Raw genomic sequence first — 15026 nt, 5'->3', positions numbered from 1 at the left:
TATCCACCGTGACAGCCTACCCGGTGTGTAATAGTGTGACTTCCACTACTATGTGATATTCTGTTTGGATCTCAAATGTGACCTCCCCGTTTTATATCCATTATCCATTTCATGAACATCACTAAAAACTTATCGCAAAAAAGACTTCAATACGTAGGCACATTTAGATTGAAAATGTAAATTATTAATCTGTATGCGAAGTACTATTTGGGTCCCAAAATTGAGTACACATTTCAATTTCTATGTGTCATCGCATGAAGTTCGGGATAATCTAGTTATATTAAGGACTTTCATGCGTAGTTCAGTATATAATGAATAATTACCATGTTAAGCAAAAAATAAAAAACCAAAATATATGTATATAACGTTTTCTTGCGGTCAATTATTTATTATTTATTAACGAAACATAATTTGAAATACCAAACTTTTTTTACTGCCGGACCCCTTAGAGATAATAAAAATGATCGCGGACCTCTTAGTACAAATATAAATTAAAAACAATAATTTATAATAATACTTTGTAAATTTTAAATTTACTTTCGCGGATCCCCTCCGGTATACGTGCGGAGCCCTCAGAGTCCGCGGACCACAGTTTGGGAAACGCTGTTATAGACTATAGTAATAACTATAATGATACAAACGGAACCTGTCATACCTCTAGCGATTATTGGACCATGGATTTTTGTTGAAGTTGTAAATCTATATAAATTATCTACTAAATAAAATTATATTTAACATTTTCACTATGCCTATAATGACCATAATAGTATGATGAACAAAGTAAATCGAAAAACGCGCATTTATTGGTGTGTTGTGTACGTTGCGTCTGTATAATAATAAATTATAAGAATTATCACGAAGGGTTTTACTCAAAACATCATATCAAGTTCTATCATTCTAATTGCCGTGTTTTCGAATATATTGATATTGTTATATATATATAATTAGGTTTTTATCGAATATTGTATATTTTCGTCATCCCGACGGTCGCTGTAGAACTGTATACTTATGATTTGGTTATGATTTATTATTTTATTTTGTAGTCGTTGTTCGCTATTTTATTAGATTTCATTTTAAATTTTATGTCTGACAATAAAGCAGTAAAGTATATATTATTAAATATGAATATAATAAATTATATACCTAAATAATTTATTGAAAATTATTCCCAATAATACTAAATAGTTTATTTATTATAATATACTATAAAAATAAAAATTTATTGTAAATACAAGTATATTTACCACCAGTTTCTATATAAAAAACCATCGCCGATTTATTTATAAACGCATCATTGTATAATGTTATATATATAATGTTTACTTTTACTTTTAGTATATTAACTTATTTATTAGCAAATGTCACGTTAGGGTGTCCCAGTAGTACAGGTCTAGGAATAAGAAGGTAGGGGTATACGGTTCAAATCTCGTCGAGCATGAAGTAAGCATACGGTTTTTTTTATTTTCTGGACAAAACCATTGCGAAGTCTATGTGCAGAAAATGAGAAGTTCCGTTAATCTTTATGTACTAACATTATTAAGCTCTCAATATGACATTATTGACTAATCATAGTAATTACATGTTGATATCTCATACAGTAACTTCGTTCAACCTGGCGTTAAGCGTCCATAATACATCTATGAGAAGTCAACAGGCACTTATTCGTAACTTCTCAACCGTCAGTGTGACTATTATGCTATAGGATTTTGCACTCCGGGTATGTAATGTTAAATGAAAAGATGATATTCTTCAAGAATATGAATGATTTGAATCATGTGGTGTTATAACATTAGTTTGCATAGTTTTCCTGTAAATACTAAATCCAAATGTTTTATCTATAATGGAAATTTTAAGATCTAGGAAATTGAATTTATTATTTATATGTATGTCGAGTGTAAAAGTGAAGATTGAACGTGGTTGAAATATAAACAAATTATTTAATGGGTTGACTAAAACATATCAAGTGACATTTCCTTTTCGAAATCGGTGCGTTTACCTTGTTTTAAACATTATTTCTTTAAAACGGATGAATCGAACTTTAAAAATCGTACAATACGCATACTTGAGAGTAGATATCAATGTCGTAAGTTTTACATTAAACATTTAAATTTCGCTTGCCATCTATCTTTTTGAGAAAATCATCGATGCCTAAATCAAATGATCAATTATATCTACGTGATCTGCCCAAAATCCAATATGCCGAGTAATACTTTTACACTGGAAATGTGAATGCTGTTTATGCGAGTGCTGATAGAAAAGAAAAAAATAAGGTCGTTTGTAATACACTTTTAAGCGATATTCAGAAGTTTTACGTTTTCGAGTTTCCGTGTGAATCTCAAATAGATTTATGTTTTTACTGATTTATGTTTTAGTGAATATTAATTTCTATTAGAACAACGCGATTGTGTGTGGGCCTTTGCGTTTTGTAAAAGTTATTATCGTTTAGCTAATCATATTAGTCTACGTCATCATCTTTGGTCATTTCGGAAGTCTTCAATAACTCAGGCGAGTGTATATTTATTCCACATCGCAACAAAGACCATTACCCAAACTGTATACAATGTTTAATGATGATTAATAAAATAATATTTCAATCTATATACAAATACGGTGGAAAACGCGTAGATCAAAATTAAATATCGTATGGTTACGAATTCGGTGGATCAGGATTATAATAATTTGCAACTATAATTTTAACTAATCATATGGTAATATCACGATATTTTCGGGAAAACACCGTTTGAAACCATATGCCCAACGGAAGAAAGCACATTTGCGAATCATTTATTAAAAATATATGTATATATATTAAAAAAAAAAAAAATATGGAACATTTTTATTCGAGTATTTAAGTAGTTCACCGATGGAAATATGTATCGAGAGCACATAAAAATTCAAACAATTAGTATGTTAATAAATTACTGACGACACAAGAGAGAAAATGATACACATCTCGTGTGCGATTCGAAGATAATGTTGCTATTCTACTAGCAGCAGATGTTTTATTTATGGATTTACTTGTGTAGTTTTGGAGTCTAATCGAAAATACATGTTTTGTATTCTGTGCGCGTTAAAGGAAAGTGTTGCATGTGCATCATTGATACTTTTAATGTGCCTCGGTATGTTTAGGGTTTATGCCAATATTAGTAGTTCTGTAATTCGTATTTGATGTTTTCCTCCGATTTGGTTTGGTTTTGTTTTATTTTTCTTCTAGTTTCTCAAAAGATTGCTACGGGCGTACCAACCATTCGTGGGTTACGTTTTTTCGATGCACTAATACAAATCAAGTACCGCGTACGCTTAATATGCGCACCAACGGTCTTCACAACGATCAAATTTTTGCACATGCCTATAGGATGATTGTAGTTAGACGAATTAAAGCCGAAATTAGCCACGTATGTGTGTTTTATGCGGACAATGGTGCACAGAATAAATAAAAATGCTATAATAAAAATACACTTTGTGGTGGACACGACGATGTAAAAACGTAGTCGATATGAGTTCGGCCCAAAAGGATTAATTTAAATTCGTTTCTATGATTTCGGACTAGTTTAAATGTTGAGGTCGCAATAACGAAAGACCAATTGAAGCGTACCTCGGTGGGTACACCATCAATAATGCATAACTATTAATTAGCTTCAACTTATATTCTATGTACGGTACTTGCCGAACATCGTATGTAAAGGTTTAACGTCGCGAAGAATGGAGTACGTTTATTGCAAACGATTCTGCTACCCGAACATCAATAGTCCCATACCAATTCACGAGCAAACGGTCGACTTGTAAATCTTGGGAACAAACTTACAATTAACGTGTGCCGATTAATGGTTAAATTTTACGATTCGTTTGGAACCATTGGTCAGTGTTGGAAGACGGAATGTCATCCAAAAACCAAATTTTTCACGATAACATCAAAACTGATGAATTTAGAAAATATCAGGAACGAACCTACAAGTATGTGTATGCAAATTATTACAAGTCACTATTTATCCGAAATCAATGGTATTTCTAATCCCTTTTAGGGCCAAAAAAAAATTATGAAGTGATATTTTAAATCAACGGTTCTTAATCTGTGGTCCGCGACAGCCCTAACACATAAAATACGTCAATACGTGACATGAGTGTGTTATTATAATATTGTTAGATTATTATAATTAAGTGTAATAAAAATAATTATAAATAAGTATGTTTTGTTATGTCTAATAATATAATTTATTATACAAAAGCATTATTATAATTTTGATTTTAATAACATGAAATTTTTTGTGAAAAAAAAATTAGTAAGTGGGTCCGCAATTTCTAAAAATCATTCATCGGGGGTCCGTGATCTACAAAAGATTAAGAACCACTATTTTAAATCATAAACTAATAGTAAAAACATAATTTATTTTTATGTTATCGTTATATTCACTAAAAAATGCATGTTTGTTTGATTATACACGTAAATTGATAATTCATTTAAATAACTATTTTATTACAAGATTCTAAGATGTATGAAATAGAATTTATAACAAATTAATGTTTGGCCGTATGAGTATAACATTATATCTATGTCTAAAAATAATTGTATATTTTACAAAATAAGAGAGACATTTAGGGGTGTATAACCCGTTAATCCTCCCCGGATTAACCCACTTCTTTTATATATTTGATTATTGAAAAAAGATGTAGTTATAAATAGGTAGTTTTTGGAGTACGTTATTTTTCTTAACCCCCTCCCCCCTCTTCATGGCAAATTTTAGTGTACGCCACTGTTCGAAACGATTAGTATGTGTTGATAGGTGAGTGATAAATATCGTGATATACTGGGAAGTCATATTTTTATTGGAAATCAAGCAATCATTTATGAAACAATATGTTCTATATGAAATCATTTTTAATTTTCATCGAGAGCAAGTCGTTTTCGAATTGAACGTATAATAATTTATATCATTGCAGTGTCTGCAGTTGGAAATAACATAAGGTTAATATTATGATCGCCATACTGTCAGTCCGTTAGGCTAAATTATATCAAAGCGTTGCCGCGGTAACCAACACCATCATTGATGCGTACAATATTCCATTTTAAGTAAGTGTATTATAATGCTGTTCGGTGTTTGAAATAATATATAAAAGTAGAGTGGTCAAATATATGAAATTTTAATTTTGAATATTACAGAAAAGTATTGCAACGGTCCCTTGACGTAATAATATTCAACACAATACTTTATTACGGTAATCGAAGGAAAACGAAAACTATTGCACTCCGGCCATTATCGAGAACGTGACGACCGTCGTCACAGTTAATTTTACATTTATTTTATGTTTTATATTTTATATTTTCGGTGTCTTTGGTATATCACATGGAAATAAACTGATTGAGATACTAATAAAGGTAACACATTTACTTGTAATGCACTGCAGGAGAATTATTTTTTAAAGTTTATTACGTGGTATTTATATAAAAAGTTCCGAATGTGGCTTACGACTTCATAAAACTTTGTGCACCTCTCTTATTTTATTTTAAATTAAGTATATAATTTATAAACAACATTTCTAAATTATTATTATGGCTATATTATTATAATTAAATCGTTGCATTTAATTTTAATTATATTTTTAGACATTTTATATCGCTAAAGTGTTACGGTTACGTTAAAACTAAAATGATTGTTGAACCTAAACTGAGTTTAACTATCATCTTTAAATTATTGTCAACGTTATACTCAATAAATGTGAAAAATTATGATAAATAAAAATGGTTGCAATAATTTTAACATATGAATAACTGCGGTTATCTTTGTCAAATAAATCGAACGAATTTATTGCTAATTATTAACACAAATTAATATTTGTAATTATTAATTAAGATTAATAAAAATTAATTAAGATTAATTAATATTAATCTTAAATTTTTATGCAACGTTTATTTTTAAGCTTATTGCTTAAATTCAAAACGACCCAGTGTGAACTTGTTGAAAATATACAAATTTAATAACGGTCGGTTATTATGTTAAGTACAATGATAAACATTACTTTTATGCTAAGTCTTCGTACTCAAATTGTTAACTCAGATTCGGGATTTTAGAATGTTCAGTGTTAAATCATAAAGATTATTAATATATATATATTACACAGATTTTATGCAGAACATATTATTATAATTGATTCAATGGTTTATACAAAAATATGCATTTAAATAAAATATAAAAATAATGATTTATTTAACTCTAGAAAACCATCGACGACAATAATTTAATATCATCCTGTGATAATATTCTTTAGCAGTTAATGAAATTTATCAACCTTAAAACATTAAGTTTAACGATAAGTATTCGGGTACTTGGAAATCCTTAAAATTGACCAATGAATAAAACTAATATTGGTTTGTCGGTTAGTTATACGAACGTGGAACTCTTATAAAATAAATAAATAATTTATGTATTTTGATTTTGAAGTTACACACACGAGGAAATAAAAAGAAAAACGTGACTTTTAAAAATGGCCTGGAGAAAAATGTACATCGATATTGTTCTTTGAGGGAAATCATTTAGAAAAGTCGGTCTCCGTATCTACGTTTTAATAAAAACAATTGTTTGAATGGTGATTTTATTCTCCGAATACAAAGTCCATGCGCTGTAGAGTAGTAATATAAGAAAGTTTAAAATGTTATTCATAAAATGTGATAAAAATACAAAAATATTAGAATTTCCATAAATTAGAATTAGATTTATTTTTAACATCCATCGGAAAGCTGCTGTAACACGATTGCGCCTCATGAAAATACATAGATATTATTAATTTAAAAATTTTCCAACACAATATTAAAAAATATTTATAGATGGAATAATAAACATTAATCATGTAATTTTTTTTAAAAAATGTATTTTGACAATATGTATAAATAAAAGACATATACAACTTCCAGCTATGTACTGTATCCTTTAAACTATATTTTAATAATTAGTTATTTAATGTTATGTTAGATACAATATTTTATTAGTAATTTATCTTATCTGTTAATATCAGTATACCATACTGTCATGGTCGGATTTTACATTTAGGTCAGTCACAGTTGACTGTTGGTTGTTGAGACGCGTGTTCACATTTTCTTATAAAATATTATTTAGCACTTATTGTACTATATGACAACGTGAAAATGACTTATACAGAAAAATGAAACTATCTATTCAAAAATAATTTAAAACTGAAAAATGTATACAGCAGATACTAGTAGACGATCATAATTCATAAACACAGGGAGAATAAAGTACTTAAATATGTTAGCAATATTCAATATCGGTGTAATAACAAACAATTTCGATCAAATATACATTTATGTTGACAATAAGATGACAAAAGTATGTACCAAAAATACTCTACGATTAAGTTCATACGATACATACGCTAAAAAAAAAAGTTTTATATTCCTTTAATACATTGTTTATGACGTTAAAATAAACTGAAGTTTATTTAGATATGCGGTTAGATATCCAAGGAGAAACATGTAGAAAGTTATTAAAAAGAATAATATTACCATACTCAGAATAAAATAAGAAAACAAATTTAAATTAATTTTGCTAATTTTTACAAAATTTTACTAAAATTACATAAACATAAAATAATATTTGAACGTGAAAGAACCATGATCTAATGTCATACAATTGCAGATTTTTATTTATAAACGTTGACAATTTTATGTAGTTATTTTATCTAAAAGTGAAAATATTTTAATATAAAAAAAAAATCAAAAATTTAATTCGTACATTTTAATTTGTAACATTACCGATTTTTTGAGTTATTTTAAATCTGTTAAAATAAAGATGCCTATATTTTACAGGAAAAAAATCATATTACGTTTTATACAAGTGGTAATTATGAATTCAACCGTGTTTATTTTTTAGAACGTAATAATGAAACGTTTTTTACTTGAATAAAAGGGTAAAACAGACGGAATCGTGTTTCAGTCGGAAGGTATTAATGAATCTTTTAATTTTTTAATGCATCTTTTCGAATTTGATTAATTCTGATTGACCGGTCTCGCGTTCAGGTCAAGATTAATTCGGATGTTTAGTCATTTGTGCAGGTATATTATAATTTATGTTCCCGGTATTCATGTTCAGATAAGGTGTTTTTACAGGCATTAATGTTAATTAAGATGAGAATCCATTCAGTATTATGGGACATATTATATTATCGTCTGCTTGCAGTGCACAACATTAATTATTTTGTTCGTATTACGTAATACTGTAAGCTACACAGTTTCATAATTATGTAAAAGATTAGATAATTTTTCATTGATCACATAAAATATTTCGATAGTGCAAATCTACTTTACTTTTATTTTTATTTTTTTTATAATTTAAATTATCCGTCCACCGAGGAAAATACGTTTTATTATATATATATGTAAATCAATGAGATATAAGTAAACAATGAATAATTGGATTCGAGAAATCGGTTAGAACATCATCATTGTTTCATTTTCATTAATGCATTGTCGAAAATGGACCCCGAACAATCCGAAGAAATTTTTTTATAATAGAAATAGTATCCAGTCCCGTTACAAATCATATCATGAAATTGGAAAATCTAGAAACTTGTCTAAAATAGAAAATATGCTAAGCCGCGTGCGATGCCGTATTTACTGCATATTAAATATAATCTACCAGCAATCGTTACATAATATATTATTAATCGCGATTAATCGTACATGCGTGTACGATAATAATGTAATATTTCATTTGGAAACGTGGTTCATACCGTGCCGCAGAACTGACACCCCGGTGTAGTAGATGACACTGTCGACACCGCGGAATATTGATAAAAGTTTTGGCAATCTTAGGTCCCGGGCGAGTTATGTACCGCGAAAATAATGTATCTTGCGTTTTCCGTTTTCGGAAGACAAGTTAATGCTAGCGATTATTTCCTTGTCATTGGATATACAGTTTGCAGGAATTCCATTTTCTATACACACACACACACATATATATACATGTATATAGATATATCGCGCGAGAAATCTCTACGAAGAAAAATGCAATTCTTTTTTCCCTCTCCTTTAATATCCTTTTTTATGTACGTATGTATACACGCGATTATACGCGTACACAAGTTAGCCTGCACACGTGTGTTTTGCCAAAACGTTATCACAGCCGCGTACTTCGCATGCATATTAAGCCATACATTATTCAAGGTATACCGGTTCGTACGTGTGTGTGTGTAACAAAGGGTTGCCATTAAATGTGGACAGACAGCGTGGAGCCGAAAGTGGCTGCGCTGTTGAAATGCGACGGATTTATGGTTTTTAATAACGGAGCACGTCACGCAGGACGTGCGCGGGAAAATATTCCTTCTACCTGACGTCTGCAAAAGCCCGACCACCCTTGCAACAGGCATCAACGACGATCGTTAGGAGTTTCGGTGCCAGCGTGAAGGAGTGCGGGAGCAAAAAAACGACAACAGCGGTCGAGGTGGTGGGTGCTAAGAAGTTTAATTTCTTAAAGAAATAAGAAATTATCACAACTCGTCGTACAAAGATGAAGGGAGCGGGGAAAAATGAAAAAAAAAAAAAATAAAAAAACCGAAAGAAAGAAGCAGAATTCGTCTACCCCTTCATTAGGTTGACATTAAATATGGCATTCCTGGTCGAAGGGTGCTTTTCTTATACTCGTATAGTTATTAGTATTTTCTTTCTTCTTATTGTTTTCGATCCGTATTCTTTTTTCCTTCGGTCAGGAAGCCAAATAAATTTAATAGGAAGCGTTTAATTAAACGTTTGATTGAAAGACTCAAGAACAAAGAACAATGACTAGGTATTAAATAAACTTTCTGCCGAAAAATCCGTTTGTGGAAAACAGCCGAAACATTTTCGAATCTTAAGAAGAAAAAATAATTCATAGCATATAACTATTTTTGGATAAAAATTCATCTGCCCGGACAAAGAATTTGACAAAAAAAAAATTGTTGATTTCACCTTCCGATATCATCATTATTATTCTTATTCAATACGTTTTTCAACTGTTTAATTGTGCAGGTAAATATTGATGTATCTAACACAAATGTTAACATTTAAAATTAATTTGATTGTAAAACAATTTAATAATAAAATACTTTATTTATTACCGTTTGCAATTTATTTACTAACATGCCAATACTTTAATATTTAAATTTAAGCTGTAACATTAATGTTTTAAACTGGATGTTTTCTTTAGGCTATAACATATTATATGATATGCTTCTTTAAAAAATAAATATATATACACGATTATAACATATAGTTATATATATATTATAGTTCCTAGATAAACACGATAAACAGTTTAACGATTTTAAATTATGAAATACTTTCATGTAAGTAAGTTTTTTTAAGGTACTATAAATTTATTTACTTATCAAAGTTTGTAATTATAAAACGTTTCATTTTATCTTTTAATTGAATGTACGATATCGTATGTACTTTTAATGACATATAATTTTTGTCTTATGTTTTTTCAATTATAGTGCTAATAATAATAACTTTTTATAATAACATTTAAAAAAAAATAAACTTTGTCTCCACGATGAAAATAAAATGTGGTTATTCAAATTTTAGAAAGTAACTAAATTATTTTATTCTCTGGTAAACGTGCATTAAACAATATATTGTTATCTATTATAATTTCGAATACCTGCCAACAACTTTTAAATAATATCTAACTAATAATGATATTATCTTTTAAGACAGCGGTAGAAAAAAAAATGTTTATTCCAATTGATTGCAATTGGGGAACATTTTAATTTCTAGTATAAGTTTTGTATTATTTCGGTTAATAAAATTATTTTATAGAAAATATGTTGCGAATATTTTATATTTATTTATTGTTTTTCAAGAAAACTAGGTGTTATAATACAGAGCATTGAATAAATGAAAATAATTATAAACTAATGTTATAATATTTTCAAATATTGATAATAATTTCGAAAAATGTAATCATATTCGTATACTAATTAGCATTTTTGGGTTAACGTATTTCACACATGTTACTGTCACGACACATAACACCATTGAAAGCACCGAGCATCTTATATGTATATAATAAAATATTCGCTCCGTGAGTTCGTAGCAGCAGTAATTGGATTAAAAGCATATTAGTAGTCGTTTATGAATTGTACTCACTCGAGTGTTTGGAAACTGTTCTTTTAGTTTCGTGCTCACCCTTAATAATTCCATTGGTGTCACGTTGAGATTTGTCTCTGGAAAACAAAAAAATCTAATATATTATTGTACTGGAAGCTAACAAAGCGTGTTTATAATAATACGGGCATATACTTATCGTATATACTTTCATTTTATAAATCTAATATACATTTAACGTAGGAATTTTGAAAGAACAGACGATCATCTTTAAAAAAAAAAAAAATAAATAAATTGTTCCATATAAATACGTACACACTAGATTTCAGTAAACTATGTGCAATTATAGATTGTAAAATAAAGTGAGCTATATAAATCCTCCTATATGTGTATATATATATATATATGTGTGTGTGTGCGTGTGTTTGTGCGTGTGCTTGTGCGTGTATGTGTGTAGACTTATGGGACTTTTTCATGATTAGAAATGAAAACACATATTTCAAGCATGTGAAAAATCAATACATAGTGTTACGATATAATAAATGGTTAAGTGATAATATTAGAAGTGTAATAAAAATTGTTTTTCGAAAATAACTAACATAGCTTTAAAATGCAGAAATTTTCTATGTAGAAATTTGTAGATTGTAAATTCTTGAACGTGTTGGATTATTGACTATAATAAGTAGACTGATATTGAAAAAGGTCAAACAGTAAAATTAAACCACATGTTAATAGAATTGTTTTAAACCAACAGTATCAAAATAATCAAGCAATTTTTTACAATTTTCTTTGCTATTTGCTTAACTATTAAAAAAATTTGAAAAATAATATTATAATATAAGAATCCTAACTTTGTTATTTTTCGAGCTCTGATAATTTCGGAAAGAATAATAAGAGTTTGACAATTCGATAACTGCAAACAGTCTTAATATAATTTTTAATCATACAGAGTATTAGAGTTATAAGTATAATACCAGTATATATATAGTGGTTAATGGCGGTCATAATAAAATTAAGTTTTAATTTATTTCTTATTTCAAAAATTAAAAAGAAATAAAAAAATTCAAATTTTGATATCTAATGTAGCACATTCAAATTAAATATATTTTATTACAACTTGATATTGTTTTTATGAAATACATGACTTGCTATTTATGGAAAATTGTAATTTACACTTTATCACTTTATTTGAGGATATTTAATCAATGAATTTCTTAATGTTTTATCATTTTTATTAGCTTGTATTTATTGTCTTAATCATTTTAAGAAAAATTTTATTTAAAATTCTTATATTTAATCGTTTTAAAACTGTTTTGAAATGTCTGTGACTGTTTAAAAATTGTTCATTTACTAATGCTATTTTCGTCATAAGAATATCTATTTATTTATTTTTAATTCTTCTACAAATTTAGTCAAAAATTATATATATATATTTTTTATTTAGAGTTATGCTGAGAAAAAGGTCGATCTTTTTGTTTTCGTAAATTACGAATGGTATAATATTTAATCCAGTGGTTCTTAAACTTTTTTGTCCGCAAAGCCCTTATGTTATCAAAAAAATTTACGAAGCCCCGAAAATCAGGAATTTATATTCAAGACAACAATAATTATTAATATTTCATATTGAGAAAAATACCAGGGCTTTGCACCCAAATTAACCCGAACCCGTAACACCACTAAAAACCCTTAAAAAATCAAACACCCAAAACCCATATAACCCGAATGTTTTTTTTTTTTTATTACACCCGAAGTAACCAAAACCCGAATAAAATATTGGTTTTAACCCGAAACCAGAATAATTTTTTATTTTACAATCTTTATGTGACATATCATTTTGTATGTATTGTTTGTGGTTATTTCAATTTTGTCATTAGTAGTTTAATAGTAAAATTATTATTCACAGGAATAATTTCACAAATAATACACAACATTGTTAATTAATCTAAATTTATTTAAATAAAGACAAAAGCAATACATAATATTGACATGTATGCATAAATGGTATTGTATGTTGAATGTTCGATTGTAAACTACTGGTATACTATTTTTGAAATTATCCCAAGCGGATATGTCGTATTATTATAATTTAATAGGTAATAGATCTTTTACGAATCAACCAGTCGTTATTTATTCCAATACTGTAAGTCTGATATAGAATTAATGTCTCGCGTACGATTTATCTAAATTATTGTTTAAGTTATTCGTATTTATTCAGTATATAGCGTGTAGTACACATATCTATGGCTTGAATTATCAATTTTTGTTGGTGTAATAATTTCATCGTAATATTCATAAGTACAAATTATTATTATTTTTGTATTACGTCTATGTCTTATCTAGTGCGTTTTTAATGTGTGCACGCACCACAAACCATAAGGGGAAATTTGGTGAAATTTGTGGGGGGTTAAGGATTATTTGCTTATTACACCTATAGATACCACTGTGCGCAATTATTTATTCTAGCAATGCAATTTACGAAGTTTGAAAATTTGATATCATTTTTAATCAACAATTTAAACAAAAAAACAATTAGGTATCTTATCTTAAACATTTTTGGAGTAGGTATTCTAAACAGAAATATTAATTAAATTAAACAACCTATACCAGTATTATTACATATTATTAATATTACATAAATTTCGATCGTTCCAAGTCATGACAAGAAGTTTTTAAAATCTTACGAATTTGATTTGATTTTTATCACAGAATATTTTTTTTTAATTCAGTTATTAAAAACGCATTTTACAATTATAATAATTTTTGTATTTTTAGTCACTTAATAATTTTTAGGGCTAGGGGGCTAAGACCTGTACTTTGTATTTCTGGGGAGCTTAGTCCCCTCAAGCTCTCCCCCAATGATTTCCATCTATGCCACAAACACAAACGCAGAATACAAAATAATTTGTTTTTTGTCGAATGCGATATTGATTGATATTTTATTACATAGGCAGGTAACAAAAAATATAAATATTTCATTAATGAAGGGAGGGCTCAGTCTCCCCATCATCCTCCACCAATAAAAAATAATATTTTTCCTTGACTACTTAACACCTGTATTAAACAATATTAACCCGAATAATAACGGTCATTAACAACCAAACGTTTGTTTAAAAGTTGTATTGCGGTGTTTGAACAACAGAATATATTCAACACCCGAAACCCGAAACCAAAAAAATTATTCGTGTGCAAAGCCTTGAAAAATACACAGTTCAAAATTTTATTTTTTTTTTAAAGTTCGGATTTTGTCATTTGCAGTGAAAACTTTGGTCATATACGTTGTATTGATAAATTTACTTCATTTAATTTTGTAAAAATACCAGCCAAGTTATGAAGTCATAATAACCAAATTTTATCAGAAGTCTTAGTTGTAAATAAAATTGGTGTCATTAAAACGTATAACTCGTTGTGCAATTCAGGTTATCAGTGTTTTTCCTCAATAACTAAGACATTTAATAATATTTAAATTTAGATAATTAATATATGCCCACGGAGCTCCTAGACTATTCTCGCGGTACCCTAGGGTTCCACGGAGCACAGTTTGAGAACTTAACCAATGACAAACACTAGCTTTTTAATTAATTTACACGAAAATTGGATCAAAATTAATTATTTAAATTCAACATCAAAGTACTTGTGGTCTGCTTCGTTTAGTCTGATATTTCATCACGATTTGAATCAAAATTCAAATTTAGAAAGTTATATAAAATAAATCAAATACAAAATGGTTTTCTGAAACAACATTGTTTGTTTAAATAGCTGTAAAATGCTCATGGCTCCCAGAGATCCAGATTACAATTAATAACAGTTGATGATTCGAAAGTCCGATAAACCTCAAAAATTGTACGATTAAAATAAAAAGTATATAAATGAAAAAGTGTATAAAAAACGTTGGTTTACAAAGAAAAATAATGAACTGAGTTATACTGTATTT

General features: G+C 28.3%; 1 protein-coding gene across 1 annotated transcript in view; it reads right to left on the bottom strand.

The window, feature by feature from the left end:
- LOC112687579 overlaps positions 1–15026 on the bottom strand; it is a gene marked incomplete in the record, with an annotated part of 217860 nt that overhangs the window by 43538 nt on the left and 159296 nt on the right. Inside the window, 1 exon segment of the mRNA XM_025560350.1 lies at positions 11138–11214. Within this exon segment, the coding sequence (XP_025416135.1) occupies positions 11138–11214 (77 nt within the window).

This window comes from Sipha flava, unplaced genomic scaffold, assembly GCF_003268045.1.
Source record: "Sipha flava isolate LNK unplaced genomic scaffold, YSA_version1 109_pilon_pilon, whole genome shotgun sequence".
Classification (NCBI taxonomy): Eukaryota; Metazoa; Arthropoda; class Insecta; order Hemiptera; family Aphididae; genus Sipha; species Sipha flava.
Note: the sequence above shows the minus strand (reverse complement) of the source record. Positions and strands in the feature narration are given on the sequence as shown.